Source organism: Salvelinus fontinalis, chromosome 18, assembly GCF_029448725.1.
Source record: "Salvelinus fontinalis isolate EN_2023a chromosome 18, ASM2944872v1, whole genome shotgun sequence".
NCBI classification, from domain to species: Eukaryota; Metazoa; Chordata; class Actinopteri; order Salmoniformes; family Salmonidae; genus Salvelinus; species Salvelinus fontinalis.
Window position 1 is genome coordinate 50,598,647 of NC_074682.1, and position 16,519 is coordinate 50,615,165.

Genomic DNA, 16,519 nt, shown 5'->3' on the forward strand with positions numbered 1-16,519 from the left:
TGCGCGCTAGTAGCATTTCAATCAGTTACGTCACTTGCTCTGAGACTTAAGTAGTGTTGCCCCTTGCTCTGCAAGGGCCGCGGCCTTTGTGGAGCGATGGGTAACGATGCTTCGTGGGCAACCGTTGTTGATGTGTGCAGAGGGTCCCTGGTTCGCGCCCGGGGCGAGGGGACGACGTAAAGTTACAACTGTTACAAGTGTATATTGAGCAACACAAAGGTGCTCTTTTCTGTCAGTATGGCTAATCATAAACACTTTGGAACTTAAAAGATACCGCTGCACTGCCTATGTCCAGTTGAAGTCTGAAGTTTACATACACCTAGGTTGGAGTCATTAAAACTCGTTTTTCAACCACCCCACAAATTTCTTGTTAACAAACTATAGTTTTGGCAAGTCGGTTAGGACATCTACTTTGTGCATGACACAAGTAATTCTTCCAACAATTGTTTACAGACAGGTTATTTCACTTACAATTCACTGTATCACAATTCCAGTGGGTCAGAAGTGTCCATACACAAAGTTGACTGTGCCTTTAAACAGCTTGGAAAATTCCAGAAAATGTCATGGCTTAAGAAGATTCTGATAGGCTAATTGACATAATTTGAGTCAATTGGACGTGTACCTGTGGATGTATTTCAAGGCCTACCTTCAAACTCAGTACCTCTTTGCTTGACATGATGGGAAAAATCAAAGAAATCAGCCAAGACATCAGAAGAAAAAAAATTAGACGTACACAAGTCTGGTTCATCCTTGGGAGCAATTTCCAAACGCCTGAAGGTACCTCGTTCATCTGTACAAACAATAGTACGCAAGTATAAACACCATGGGACCACGCAGCTGTCATACCGCTCCGGAAGGAAACGCATTCTGTCTCCTAGAGATGAACGTACTTTGGTGCGTAAAGTGCAAATAAATCCCAGAACAGCAGCAAAGGACCTTGAAGATGCTGGAGGAAACCGGTACAAAAGTATCTATATCCACAGTAAAACGAGTCCTATATCGACATAACCTGAAAGGCCGCTCAGCAAAGAAGCCACTGCTCCAAAACCGCCATAAAAAGCCAGACTACGGTTTGCAACTGCACATGGGGACAAAGATCGTACTTTTGAGAAATGTCCTCTGGTCTGATGAAACAAAAATAGAACTGTTTGGCCATAATGACCATCGTTATGTTTGGAGAAAAAAGGTGGAGGCTTGCAAGCCGAAGCACACCATCCCAAACGTGAAGCACGGGGGTGGCAGCATCATGTTGTGGGGGTGCTTTGCTGCAGGAGGGACTGGTGCACTTCACAAAATAGATGGCATCATGAAGGACAATTATGCGGATATATTGAAGCAACATCTCAAGACATCAGTCAGGAAGTTAAAGCTTGGTCGCAAATGGGTCTTCCAAATGGACAATGACACAAAGTTGTGGCAAAATGGCTTAAGGACAACAAAGTCAAGGTATTGAGTGGTCATCACAAAGCCCTGATCTCATCCTATAGAAAATTTGTGGGCAGACCTGAAAAAGCATGTGTGAGCAAGGAGGCCTACAAACCTGACTCAGTTACAACAGCTGTCAGGAGGAATGTGGGAACTTATTGTAGGAAGCTTGTGGAAGGCTACCCAAAACATTTGACCCAAGTTAAACAATTTAAAGGCAATGCTGCCAAATACTAATTGAGTGTATGTAAACTTCTGACCCACTGGGAATATGATGAAAGAAATAAAGCCTGAAGTAAATCATTCTCTCTACTATTATTCTGACATTTCACATTCTTAAAATAAAGTGGTGATCCTAACTGACCCAAGACATGGAATTTTTACTAGGATTAAATGTCAGGAATTGTGAAGAACTGAGTTTAATTATATTTGGCTAAGGTGTATGTAAACTTCAGACTTCTCTGTTGTAGCAATTGAGCCTGGGGATGAGGACTTATAGTGGGCTAACTAGTGGTCTTATGAAAACAGGCCATGCATCACCATTTTGTAACTTTATTGACGCACTATTGCAACAAAAACCAACATAATCCCTACATGGATTTCCCTACTGCAAGGACGATGATGGCCATTCGAGACTCATGAAAAACCCATCGCTCAGAATAATACATATTGAACTTTTATTACCTTTAAAAGAACATATGTTTCTCAGCATTACATATTTTTAAGTGAAGCTACAACAGGTTACATAAAACCACGGTATGGTTACACACTGCAACCTGTATGTTTGTTTGCGTGTGTGTATGTCTGACATATAAAAACTAATAGAGAGCACACAGTGCAATCTGAGGCTAATGAAATGATTTCAGCCAAAACCTTTCCAGTCTATTTCCATTATGCCCCAACTGAAAAGTGGGAAAACACTGATTTAGGAAGACAGACATTTAAAACAAAGACACACTGGAGGTGAATCCATCCATCCAAATTGCATATCTTGTCATTTTCCCATCAAGGCAGCTCTTACTTTCTCCTAAACCTGAAACAGAACCAGCGTATCAACACATTAGTACAGTACACATGGAGTTAAACCTGAAACAGAACCAACGTATCAGATTACTACAGTGCATAGAAATATAATTAATGATTTACATTACTATGGCACAGTACACATGAAGATGGCATTGGAGCAGCTGTTATGGTAATTTGAACAGTGACTCAAACACCTGCCCCTCCCCAGAAACCTAAAAGCTGGTCATAATGACGGGTCACGGTTGTACTTATCATACCACTGGTAATATTTGAAAATGAAGTGCCACTGCAAAAAACGACAGAAAAGCATGGATAAACATGAGCCATGATAGTGCAATATCCACCAGACTACGTTGAAGAGGAATCCACTAAATATGACACATCACTTACTTGGCCTTGGACTTGAAGCTGCCGCCTCCTTTCTTGTTCGTTGGAATTCCAAGCCTCTTCTTATCCTCAAAGGAGGGTCTGAGGGTGAAATAAAAGACATTACACGTCACCTCTATACAGACAGATTTCATGTGTGGTTGTCAACGATTCAATGCAGTTACGGGTATTAACTACATTTAGGAAAGACACTTACCCAGCTCTGTACTGCTTGAGTGCTTTCTTACTGGTGTTTGTAAGTTCTTTGTCAAATACAGACTTCTTGGCTGGTTTGCCAGCTTTCTGTTTCGCACCTAAACGCAAAGAAATACAGACAATCCATGAGTTGTGTTGTAGGACCCTGCATTTAGTTATGTTGTAGGACCCCGCATATCTCTACACCCTCAATAACACCTGCTAAATATGTGTATGTGACCAATACAATTTGATTTATTTAGTTGTGGACCCAGTGTTTAGTAGGACCCAGTGTTCCGTTATGTATTTTTTACCCCAATTTTCCCCAATTTCATGGTATCCAATTGGTAGTTACAGTCTTGTCTCATCGCTGCAACTCCTGTACGGACTCGGGAGAGGCGAGGGTCGAGAACCATGCGTCCTCTGAAACATGACCCTGCCAAGCCGCACTGCTTCTTGACACACTGCTCGCTTAACCTGGAAGCCAGCCGCACCAATGTGACGGAGGAAACCCCGTACACCTGGTGACCGTGTCAGCGTGCACTGCACCCGGCCCGCCACAAGGAGTTGCTAGAGCTTGATGGGACAAGGACATCTCAGCCAGCCAAGCCCTCTCCTAACCCGGACGACGCTGGGCCAATTGTGCGGCGCCCCATGGGTCTCACGGTCGCGGCAGGCTGACACATCCTGGGATCGAACTAGGGTCTGTAGTGACGCCTCAAGCACTGCGATGCAGTGCCTAAGACTGCTGCGCCACTCAGGAGGCCCATATTTAGTTATGTTGTAGGATCCAGTATTTATGCAGCCAGCAGGGTAGTATGAGGCTGGAGAACAGAGGTGAATTGGCCTAACAGTTGTAAGGAGGGGCACCATGTAAACTGTTTTATACATCTTAAGAAAGCACACAGAGCCCGAAACAAGGGTTCCAACGCATGCAGCAAAAAAATAAAATACACTGCTTCACACACAAAAAATATGAACAATTGCATTTTGTTCGCTGCTGGTTAAAACAGGAAGAGGTGAGCCTGCACACTGCAATCAGATATGAAACACCAAAGTGCTTCCTCTGGTTCATGTCCACATCAGGATGATAGTGGTGGCTGTGGAAGTCTTACAAGCCACTTGGAAGCATAGAAAATTAAAGACCAGGGCCTGTATTCATAAATTGTCTCAGAGTCGGAGTGCTCATCTAAGATCAGGCCCCCCACCCCCTGTCCATGTAACATTCTTCATTATGATCCAATTCATTCTGATCTAAACTGATCAGCACTTTTCGTGAATATGTGCCCAGTTCTTTATAGAATAGGAGTCCCACCTTTCTGGACAGGCTCGTCCTCTGGCATGGCCCTGGCTCGTTTGGGTTTCCGGTCCCTCTTGGCTGCTCGCTCAGCGTACATCTGGGACTTGAGGATCTCAAACTCTGCTCTATCCTCAGACTGAGAACAACACAGAGAGAAAACAGTGACTGGAAAGATACATAGCTAACCGAAATAGCGCAAGACAAAAATATGATGAATAATGTGTGTACACATAACAGGGTTGGGGTCAAATCATATAAATTCAGGAAGTTAACTGAATTTCCTATTCCAAAAAAATTACCTCAACCTGATACATGATATCCTGTATATTTAACATGTATATGACCATGTATTATAAGTTACATAGACATGATAGGGATATGTGGTCATTCACAACACAATAAATGTCAACATAGCAAAATTAATTTCAGTGGTGAAAACTAGGGGAAGAAAAGAGCTCACTAGTTTTAAATGCATGTTCAAAGTAATAAAGCTCAGATTATATGGACAGATGTAGACCCGGAGAACAAAAAATTATTGCAGGAGATTGCAAAGTAAACATAAATGTCTATGACAGGACTGGCAGCTTGAAATTAGGAGACAGCTAGCCTGAGTAGGACTTACAGCATGCCTCATGGGTTTATAACTAGTTCAATATAATATTTAGCGAAAAGAGGTCATAAATGGCAGATTTGTCAAATGTAGTGGTTTTGATGCTATAAAATATGAAAATGATCAAATCAAGATTCCTGAGTGGAAACACCCTACATGGGGAATTGTGTTAACATTATTTTTCACTGCACAGAGAAAAGACAGAAGATCAAGGAAAACAAATCAGTCGTAGTCTACCAGAAAAGGAGCACACATACCGATAACTCTTTCTTTTTCCCCTCCTTGATGAACTTCTCTCTCTTCTTCTTTCCTCTCAGGGCCAAGTCAAAGTCAGCCAGCGCTTTGGACACTGGCAGAGACAAGGGTGGAAGGTTAAAGTGATGCTCCAGAGCTTTGGTCACTGGCAGAGACAAGGGTGAAAGGTTAAAGTGATGCTCCAGAGCTTTGGACACTGGCAGAGACAAGGGTGGAAGGTTAAAGTGATGCTCCAGAGCTTTGGTCACTGGCAGAGACATGGGTGAAAGGGTTAAATCATGAATGATGCAGATGGGGCTGAATTGTCCCTGTGCTTTTAGGGGTCATATGCCCAACCTTTACAATGTGCTCACAAGCAGATCAATGAAAACAATTACATCAACTAACAGACAGTCATTCTCATTTACATACAAAGTTCTGCCCCTAGCTGGGTCTTAGGCAAGGGCCTGTTTTAGTTGAGCTGTAGTCGAGCTCACATGCATTGGTTGCAGTGAGAAGATATTATGTCCATGGTAATGCACTTTATGTAGTTTCACATCTAAAGGCATGCTGGGATAGGAAGACGCCACCTAGCAGTAGTGAGGAAGACGCCACCTAGCAGTAGTGAGGAAGACGCCACCTAGCAGTAGTGAGGAAGACGCCACCTAGCAGTAGTGAGGAAGACGCCACCTAGCAGTAGTGAGGAAGACGCCACCTAGCAGTAGTGAGGAAGACGCCACCTAGCAGTAGTGAGGAAGACGCCACCTAGCAGTAGTGAGGAAGACGCCACCTAGCAGTAGTGAGGAAGACGCCACCTAGCAGTAGTGAGGAAGACGCCACCTAGCAGTAGTGAGGAAGACGCCACCTAGCAGTAGTGAGGAACGTAGTACGGGGGTTGGCAGGCCTATAATGCGTGTTTGTCTGTGGTACTCACTGCGGTCTTTTTTGCGCTCGTCGTGCGTTTGGAACCACGTCCTCTGGGGATCCGTCTCGTCTGCGTTCTGTGCCAGCCGCTTCTGTGCCACGCTGATCTGAATGACACGTGCACATGCGCACATGAGCATAGGAATACACTAGTACCCACACATACACACAAGCATAGGAATACACTAGTACCCACACATACACACACAATATGCAGCTTTTTACCTGAGCCTCTGAGTGAGACATGACCCTCTCCTCTCTCTCCAGACGCATCACGGCGTACACATCCTTCTCCAGCTTCTCAATCAGGTCTCTGAACTTCAGAATCACCTCTGGAGGAGAGAAAACATCAGAATCACCTCTGGAGGAGACAAAAGTTGTAGGCCTGATCACCGACAACAATGAGACAGCCTATAGGGAGGAGATCAGAGACCTGGCAGTGTGGTGCCAGGACAACAACCTCTCCCTCAATGTGCGCAAGACAAAATAGCTGATTGTGGACTACAGGAAAAGGAGGGCCATTAACATCAACGGGGCTGAAGTGGAGCAGGTCGAGAGTTAAGTTCCTTGACGTCCACATCAACAACAAACTATTATGGTCCAAACACACCAAGACAGTCGTGAAGAGGGCACGACAACACCTTTCCCCTTCGGGAGGCTGAAAAGATTTGGCATGGGTCCTCAGATCGTCAAAAGGTTCTACAGCTGCACCATCAAGAAGCATCCTGACTGGTATGTTAACTGCTCGGCATCTGACTGTAAGGCGCTACAGAGGGTAGTGCGTACAGCCCAGTACATTACTGGGGCCAAGCTTCCTGCCATCTAGGACCTATATACTAGGCGGTGTCAGAGGATGGCCCCAAAAAATTGTCAAAGACTCCAGTCACCCAAGTCATAGACTGTTCGCTCTGCTACTGCATGGCAAGCGGTACCAGAGCGCCAAGTCTAGGTCCAAAAGGCTCCTCAACAGCATCTACCCCCAGGCTTATGGCCTGCTGAACAATTCATCAAATGGCCACCCGGACTATTTACACTGACCCCCCCCCCCACTACACTACTGCTGCTACTTGCTGCTTATTATCTACGCAGTCACTTTACCCCTACCAACAAATCACCTTGACTAACCTGTACCCCAGCACATTGACTCGGTACCAGTAACCACTGTATATAGCCTCGTTATTGTTATTTAATTTTCTTGTGTTACATTTTTTTTATTTAGTAAATATTTTCTTAACCAACAATGCAGTTTAAGAAATAGAGTTAAGAGCTTTTCAGTAAGCATTTTACGGTAAGGTTTACACCTGTTGTATTCTGTGCGTGTGACAAACAACACCTCTGAAGGAGGACTGAGGAATGCGTCTCGAAGTCAAATCAATAGATGAAGTGAGAAGAAACCTTTTCGGAGAGGGGCCTGAGGCCCACCACAACGCCTCTCCTGCTGCAGTACTCTCTCATACATACTAAAACCTTCACGGGCGTGGAATGTAACAGGCAGGGCGTAGAGCACACCAGTGAGAGGAACCAATTAAATGAATGCCTAGAAACAGAGATATATTGGTTGTCAAGATGTGTAAGGAGTTGCCCATCAGGTTATAAATATATGTGCTTGTGTAATCATGCCTTGACGTTGCAGCTGTACGACCCAGTGGGTGAATAAACTTGGTTTGAGCTTTTTTCTAGTTGTCCGTTTGAGTTATTACTCAGTTTGTTCAGAACCTAACACCATTTACCTAGTGACCATGAAATGTAATAAAATAACTTAACATTCAAATGTATCATTTTGGTGGACTAGACTCTGCCTTGAAATGAACAACACACAGTATGTTGAATGAGCAGTAAGCACACCGAAGATCCTTATATGACCTTTTATTTCATCTTCATTTACCCAGGTGATACCAATTGAGATAGAAATCGACTTTTGAATATTTTAGAAATGAATCCTTCCTTGAAGTAATTGCCGATATGAATTGGTTGGATTGGTAAAAGTAACGGGGTGATATTCTTGCTAACACCGACCCAAACAGGAGGAAGAAAGGATGTATTTCTGCAGTATTTGAAAAAGGTCGTGGTATTGAGCTTTTACCTTGTGGCAGGACGCGGGCCTTCACGGGGGTCTTGGCCTTCCTGACGATGTCCTTTAGCATCTTCCTCTCAGTCTCGCCCACCAGGGACACAGAGCGACCGACCTTGCCGGCACGGGCCGTGCGGCCCACCCTGTGGACGTAGTGCTTCACTGTGTTGGGCATGGTGAAGTTAATCACCTGGGAAGAACAAGGACGTTAGCGGGTGCATCTCAATAATCAGAAAATGGCTTCTTGGGCATGGTGACCAGCTGAGGAGAATGGATTCATTTCTACAGTGAAGGACAGTTTTGATATAAACTCTAACTACTAGTCTTCTGCCGGCTACTTGATTGAGTTCAGGGAGGAGAAAAGAGTCTAGAAAAAAATGGTGGAAGCACGGCGGTAGCTCCATCCCCCCTCCTCCCGCAGGGCGGTAGCTACACCCCCCCCACCCCCCCTGCAGGGCGGTAGCTCCACCCCCCATCTGCAGGGCGGCATCTCCACCCCCCCCCTCTCTGCAGGGCGGTAGCTCCACCCTCCATTCTGCAAGTTTATGCAAGTCTTTGGGCTAAATGTTCCCTCCCTTTCTGAACTTCCTAACAAGTGCACACTTGCGAAATCGTGAAATTACCTACTAATCTGTGACAAAAACGAACTAATCAGTGCTGAAAGCAATAATGTCAAGTGTTCTTGTAAAGCATTATTCTTTGAAACATATTTTCCTAGCACAAACACTTTACAGAGAGCCCTTACCGTCTTGACTCCATCGATATCCAGACCTCTAGCCGCAACGTCTGTGGCCACAAGGATGTCAATCTGTTCATCTTTGAACCGCCTATTATGAGACACAAACTGTTTACTACGATGAAACACAAACTGTTTACTACGATGATACACAAACTGTTTACTACGATGATACACAAACTGTTTACTACGATGAAACACAAACTGTTTACTACGATGAAACACAAACTGTTTACTACGATGAAACACAAACTGTTTACTACGATGAAACACAAACTGTTTACTACGATGAAACACAAACTGTTTACTACGATGAAACACAGACTGTTTACTACGATGAAACACAGACTGTTTACTATGATGAAACACAGACTGTTTACTATGATGAAACACAGACTGTTTACTATGATGAAACACAGACTGCTTACTATGATGAAACACAGACTGTTTACTATGATGAAACACAAACTGTTTACTATGATGAAACACAGACTGTTTACTATGATGAAACACAGACTGTTTACTATGATGAAACACAGACTGTTTACTATGATGAAACACAGACTGTTTACTATGATGAAACACAGACTGTTTACTATGATGAAACACAGACTGTTTACTGATGAAACACAGACTGCTTACTATGATGAAACACAGACTGTTTACTATGATGAAACACAGACTGCTTACTATGATGAAACACAGACTGTTTACTATGATGAAACACAGACTGTTTACTATGATGGATACCCAATAGAATATTTACTCCATGTTACATAACCCTGGTTTGGGTTTTAATGCATCTTCATACTGCTCATCTCTGTTCTTATATACAGATCATAAGAGTCACAGGGTACCTGCATACTCAACATTGTCTGAAGACGTCTCAAGGCATGGTGATGGCTGGGTATGTATTATACTTGTTACTATTTTAAATAAGTCTGATTCACACTGTAGGGCCGACCCAAATCCTACTGTGCTGGCTCAGATAGTTCCCTTTCACATTGTCCTGTACAGCACCGTCCCAGCAACTATGGTGTGGAAGTGTAACCAGGTCAGTACCGTACCGCTGGGCTGTTAGACTACGGTTTGTTTGTTTTTAAGAGTCTAGGTACCTGAGGCTCTCCAGTCTCTGGGTCTGAGACAGGTTCCCGTGCAGCTCTCCCACCTTCAGCCCCATCAGGCCCAGGAGGATGTGCATCCGGTGGGCTTGCTTCTTGGTCTGGGTGAACAGCATCACGTGGTCCTGGAAGGTCCGTGTCAGCAGAGCTGAGACACACACACAGGAGACAACACACACACAGTTATTCACCAGATTGGAAGAGAAATGGAAAAGTACTATACTTCACAGTGAACCTTCTGCTACATGTCGTACCACAGTGAACCTTCTGCTACATGTCGTACTATACTTCACAGTGAACTCTCTGCTACATGTCGTACTATACTCCACAGTGAACCTTCTGCTACATGTCGTACCACAGTGAACCTTCTGCTACATGTCGTACCACAGTGAACCTTCTGCTACATGTCGTACTATACTTCACAGTGAACCTTCTGCTACATGTCGTACTATACTTCACAGTGAACCTTCTGCTACATGTCGTACTATACTTCACAGTGAACCTTCTGCTACATGTCGTACTATACTTCACAGTGAACCTTCTGCTACATGTCGTACTATACTTCACAGTGAACCTTCTGCTACATGTCGTACTATACTTCACAGTGAACCTTCTGCTACATGTCGTACTATACTTCACAGTGAACCTTCTGCTACATGTCGTACTATACTTCACAGTGAACCTTCTGCTACATGTCGTACTATACCTCACAGTGAACCTTCTGCTACATGTCGTACTATACTTCACAGTGAACCTTCTGCTACATGTCGTACTATACTTCACAGTGAACCTTCTGCTACATGTCGTACTATACTTCACAGTGAACCTTCTGCTACATGTCGTACTATACTTCACAGTGAACCTTCTGCTACATGTCGTACTATACTTCACAGTGAACCTTCTGCTACATGTCGTACTATACTTCACAGTGAACCTTCTGCTACCTGTCGTACTATACTTCACAGTGAACCTTCTGCTACCTGTCGTACTATACTTCACAGTGAACCTTCTGCTACCTGTCGTACTATACTTCACAGTGAACCTTCTGCTACATGTCGTACTATATTTCACAGTGAACCTTCTGCTACATGTCGTACTATACTCCACAGTGAACCTTCTGCTACATGTCGTACTATACTGCACAGTGAACTCTGCTACATGTCGTACTATACTTCACAGTGAACCTTCTGCTACATGTCGTACCACAGTGAACCTTCTGCTACATGTCGTACTATACTTCACAGTGAACCTTCTGCTACATGTCGTACTATATTTCACAGTGAACCTTCTGATACATGTCGTACTATACTCCACAGTGAACCTTCTGCTACATGTCGTACTATACTTCACAGTGAACTCTGCTACATGTCGTACTATACTTCACAGTGAACCTTCTGCTACATGTCGTACCACAGTGAACTCTGCTACATGTCGTACTATACTTCACAGTGAACCTTCTGCTACATGTCGTACTATACTTCACAGTGAACGTTCTGCTACATGTCGTACTATACTTCACAGTGAACGTTCTGCTACATGTCGTACTATACTTCACAGTGAACGTTCTGCTACATGTCGTACTATACTTTACAGTGAACTCTCTGCTACATGTCGTACTATACTTCACAGTGAACTCTCTGCTACATGTCGTACTATACTTCACAGTGAACGTTCTGCTACATGTCGTACTATACTTCACAGTGAACCTTCTGCTACATGTCGTACTATACTTTACAGTGAACTCTCTGCTACATGTCGTACTATACTTCACAGTGAACGTTCTGCTACATGTCGTACTATACATTACAATATACAGAACAAATGGACTGTGATAGTCATCCAGACCACTCACCGGCCACAATAGCCTCCCTGTCTCCTTCCCTGGCTGGTCGGACCCTGACAAACTCCTGTCTGAGGTAGGGCGCCACGTCTGTGTTACTGTTCACAAAGATACGAACCGGCTGCTTCAGAGAGACCGACGCCAAGTCTTTCACCTGGAGAGGAGAACGAGTGAGAGAAAGAGTGTGTGAGTGAGTGAACACTATTTCAATAAACGGCACAGAAAAGGAATGGAAAAGGAAGCCATAGTGATGAGAAAGGAATAATAAGCAGTATGTGTCAACACAAACCATGACCAGACATGAACACATGACTCAATTTATCAGCCAATCATCAAGATGATGACAAGTGGAATCAGGTGGGTAAGCGCGGACCTGGAACACAGCCTGTATCTATCCTAGACCTATGTTTGGTGACCAAGGGGATAATAAAGGAATGCAGGTTGTGTCCTCACCTCTTCGCTCATGGTGGCAGAGAAGAGCATGGTCTGTCTCTGGTAGGCACACATCCTGATGATCTCCTTCATCTGCTCCTCAAAGTACTCGTCCAGCATCCTGCAATTTAAGGAAACATTTATGATGCACGGAAATGACAATATACAAGGGAAAATCTGTGAAATCTGGGCCGTATTCATTAGGGCACACAACGGAAAACGTTTAAAAAAGCTTTGCAACAAAAAACGAAAATGACTGTCTGTCATACAAGTCCAGGTCACTCCCCGTTTTAGTTTGTTTTCCTCCATTTGGTGCCTACTGATGAACACGACCCTGAATTGCTGTGTAAAAAAATGATAACTATCCTATGTTGAAAATGTATATAGCCTGCAAATGATAGGCCTTCTCAATACTGTATCTGTTGGTGGGATGGTCCAGACGTATGGGGTTTGGCCGTAGACTTACAGTGCATTCGGAAAGTATTCAGACCCCTTCTTACACATTTTGTTATTCTAAAATTGATAAAATATTCGTTTCTTCTTAAATCTACACACAATACCCATAATGACAAGGTGAAAACAGATTAAGAAATGTTTTTAAATTTATATAAAAAAAATACATATTATTTACATAAATATTCAGACCCTTTGGTATGAGACACAAAATTGAGCTCCCCATCCAACCTGACAGAGCTGGAGAGGATCTGCAGAGAAGAATGGGAGAAACCCACCAAATAAAGGTGTGCCAAGCTTCTAGCGTCAACCCCAAGACTCAAGGCTGTAATCGCTGCCAAAGTTGCTGAGTTAAAGTACTGAGTCGTGAGTAAATAGGCAAAATACTAACGTAAATGTGATATTTCATTTTTTACTTCAAAAAAACTGTTTTTGCTTTGTCATTATGGGTATTGTGTGTAGATTGATGAGGGGAAAAATAATTTCATCCATTTTAGAATAAGGCAGTTAACGTAACAAAATATGGAAGAAGTCAAAGGGTTTGAATACTTTCCGAATTCATAAACAACTAGACCAACATATGAAAACTGCGTCTCATTCATTCCTCTGAATGGATCAGCCTATAACCGTCTTACCGGTCAGCCTCGTCCAGGATGAGGATCTCAATCTGGCTGAGCTCAAAAGAGGGCGTGTTGTGCAGGTGGTCAATCAGTCGTCCTGGCGTGGCGATCAGGATGTCAGGGCCCATCCGCAATGCCACCTCCTGGGATTTGATGTCCAGACCCCCTACAAGGCATCCACACACACAGAAAAAGATGCCATGATTCCTGACCCTTTGTCTTTACATCAACACATCACACATTCATTGGTTATATTCCATGCAACTAAATATTTGCATTCACAACCTATGTATGTATGTATGTATGTATGTATGTATGTATGTATGTATGTAAATCTCAAGTTGAATAACGCCATGGAGTAAACCGAAAAGTATATTAAACGAATCCACGATTAATTAGCAGCCAACAACCAACTACTATGGTCTGGGAGCAGAATAGGATGGCAGCTGCACAACTGTTGCCAACCAGCTTCATACTACCAGAGACGAGATCACAGACGTCGGCCATATGGCTCTAAAATCGTGGGCCATTTTGGATCAAGTGGTCCGGTTTTCTCACTCACCCACGGCCAGGCAGGTGGTGATGCTTGTGAACTGGGCCAGCTGGCGGGCCACGACGTGCACCTGGATGCCCAGCTCACGCGTGGGCACCAGGACTAGCACACGGGTCACGGCGGCCTGTTTGGGCTTGTAGATGAGACGCTCCAGCACAGGAAGCATGAACGCTGCCGTCTTACCTAGAAGAAGAAGAGGGAGGAAGAGGAGGAAGGAGAGGAGGGCCAAAGAAAGAGGAGGGAAAAAGCGAGAGGAATGGGAGGGGCAGGAGGGAGAGGAAGGTTTAACAGATGGACTTTTTCACAATACCATTGTAAATATGGTGTGAGCGTGTGCGCTTGCAGGGAGCAAACTTGAGTGCTGCAGCTCTGTGCCAAAACATGGCAATCTACTAACATAAAATAACACACACGTTGTAACTGCTGTCGTTAATGCAGTAAAGGTCTGACGATGTTATGGACACTTCTGGTGCGTGTGTGTGTGTGTGTGTGTGTGTCCTGTCACATCTCCTTTACCGGTGCCGGTAGCAGCGCAGGCACAGATGTCTTTGCCCAGAAGCCCCACAGGTACACAGGCCTTCTGGATGGGAGTGGGCTGCTTGAAGCCCATAGCAGTGATAGCCTGAGGACACACATTGTGAAATAACTTGTCTGACTTCTCAATTTCTGGCCAACACGGTCATAAATTACACATTCAACTGATATTTAGCTAAAATTTTCGTTACAGAGTGCTATATTTTGTTTTTTATTCAACTATAGTCTGAGTCAAATACATGCAGGACTACTGCTCAACGTTGGTGAACCCAAAGCAAACCTTGGTACAAATTCATTTTCTAACAGATTTCCAAGTGAACGTGACCCACCTTAAGAATAGGCCTGGAGAGGTTCATGTCGGGAAACATGAGTTTGTCGTCATAGTTTGAGGCGTCTTCAAAGAAAGCCTCTGGAGGCTGTAGGTAGAGAATGAGTAAAACATACTGCTATTATCGCAGCAATAGCAGGGTCCTAGCAATAGAAACAGTCCCACGGTAAATCCCTCTACAGCATAAAAGTGGGAAACTCAAAAGTATTTCTTACAAGCCATCTGTTCAACGCTCACCTCTTCTGCCTTTGTCTTCTTTCTGCCTTTGTCCCTCACCGTATCTGTGAGAGTAAAACCAAGTTTAACCAAGTTACTGAGTGTCAATACCGAAAGTAAAACAATGCGTCAAGCTCTACCCACCTGCTTTGGTGAGAACTTCTTCATCCCCTGATGTAAACTCCTCCCCATCATCATCACTATGGTCTTCGTCATTGGATACCTCAGCCCCATCTTCAGCGATATCAGGTTTCTCATCTTCCTCCTCCTCCTCATCATCATCATCATCATCATCGTCATCTTCCTCTTCAGCGTCCTCTGAGGGAATCTCTGGTTTTTCTGTCGTCTTTGCCTTCTCCTATATAGACATTGAAGGAAAGGGAACGTGCCCTTATTGACAAACACAGAAGCAGTCATCATAGGAAATGTCATGTGTCTTGTCTGCAGGTTCCATAATACAACAACTATGTTCATTTACCTTTTCAAACTACAGGACATCTTACCTCAGTTTTGCGCTTCTTGCGTACTTTCTCAATCTTTTCATCCAAGGTGGTGGGCGTTTTCTGCAGCACAAGAACAAATTTAGTTCAGTGTTGTATGATTTGGCGCAGACTCAGAGTAACAGTAGTTCAGTCTTTTTCAGAGTTGAATCAGCAAGTAGCTTGGATGTCAGCCTGTCTCCGCTTAGGCCAACTAATTTGACAGTTATGTTTGCTACAAAAATGACAAAGGAGCTGGCTGAAGCACAAGACTGGTAACCAGGCTTTGAGTCTTGACCTAGTTTTTGCCAAATTGCATACTCAGACTGGCAACCTACCCTCTTCTTCAGCTGTGCCATCACATCTGCCATAGCCCAGTCCTCGCTGTATAGTCCATCCCTCTCTCCAAACTCAAAGTCAGCGCTGAAGTCCCCAGCGCCACGGCCCTTCAACGCGTTCTTCTTCTTGTTGAGTACTATTGGCTGTTCCTGTTAGCATAGAGTGGAGGGATGAACCACAATGTCTGGTAATGTAACTTACACTAATTTTCAAGAGAAACACACCAGAAAGTTAATCAGGATCTAATTTATTTTTCTTATGCAGTGACACTTCTGTCCTGGAGGAAATTAACTAGCTAGTGAATGACTGCCTAAAAGCAATAGGGAAAAACTACCACTCAGGTTACTAATGTGAGATATCCAGCAAGCTATCCACTTTGATGAGTATAACTGACTGTCTGGCACGCTTGTTTCCAAACTTACATCTTCGTCGTCAGACTCTGAATCAGGCTCCTCGGGCACATCGTCATGGTCCTGAATTGTCCCGACCAGGTCCAAATCTGTCAGCATGGTTCCGTTCGTGTTAACTAGCTTAAGTTCCGAAGAAAACAGTGATTCGGCTACCCAATGCTAGCTAGCGGGTGTTAACCAGTTGAATCGATGCCTGTTCCAACACGTGTACGTACCAAAATAGGAAGTGTATTGTCATCTACATCCGGTTACCTTATCGGGCTTGACATGTTTAGCGCCCTCTACGGCATCGGGGCGAATACTACAT

The 16,519-nt window shown here is 44.0% G+C and overlaps 1 protein-coding gene across 1 annotated transcript; it reads right to left on the minus strand.

Moving 5' to 3' along the window:
- Positions 1-2,079: 2,079 nt before the first annotated feature.
- On the minus strand, positions 2,080-16,437 carry ddx27 (DEAD (Asp-Glu-Ala-Asp) box polypeptide 27). The gene is made up of 21 exons (XM_055869749.1): positions 16,225-16,437; positions 15,802-15,951; positions 15,488-15,547; positions 15,129-15,342; positions 15,006-15,049; positions 14,770-14,856; positions 14,423-14,528; positions 13,916-14,089; positions 13,369-13,519; positions 12,302-12,401; positions 11,861-12,002; positions 10,003-10,156; positions 8,897-8,978; positions 8,164-8,341; positions 6,306-6,412; positions 6,091-6,187; positions 5,180-5,271; positions 4,328-4,448; positions 3,035-3,131; positions 2,842-2,919; positions 2,080-2,458 (listed from the first exon to the last, which is right to left on the minus strand). The coding sequence occupies exons 1-21, from the start codon at positions 16,309-16,311 to the stop codon at positions 2,443-2,445; spliced, it is 2,337 nt and encodes a 778-aa protein (XP_055725724.1). The 5' UTR covers positions 16,312-16,437; the 3' UTR covers positions 2,080-2,442.
- Positions 16,438-16,519: the final 82 nt, after the last annotated feature.

Excerpts from the sequence above, each read along its gene's own strand:
- ddx27 (XM_055869749.1), bottom strand. The coding sequence starts at position 16,311 with ATGCTGACAGATTTGGACCTGGTCGGGACAATTCAGGACCATGACGAT. Across the intron at positions 15,952-16,224 it reads CAGAGTCTGACGACGAAGAT|GAACAGCCAATAGTACTCAA; the intron begins GTAAGTTTGGAA and ends CTATGCTAACAG. Across the intron at positions 8,979-10,002 it reads CAGAGACTGGAGAGCCTCAG|GCGGTTCAAAGATGAACAGA; the intron begins GTACCTAGACTC and ends GTCTCATAATAG.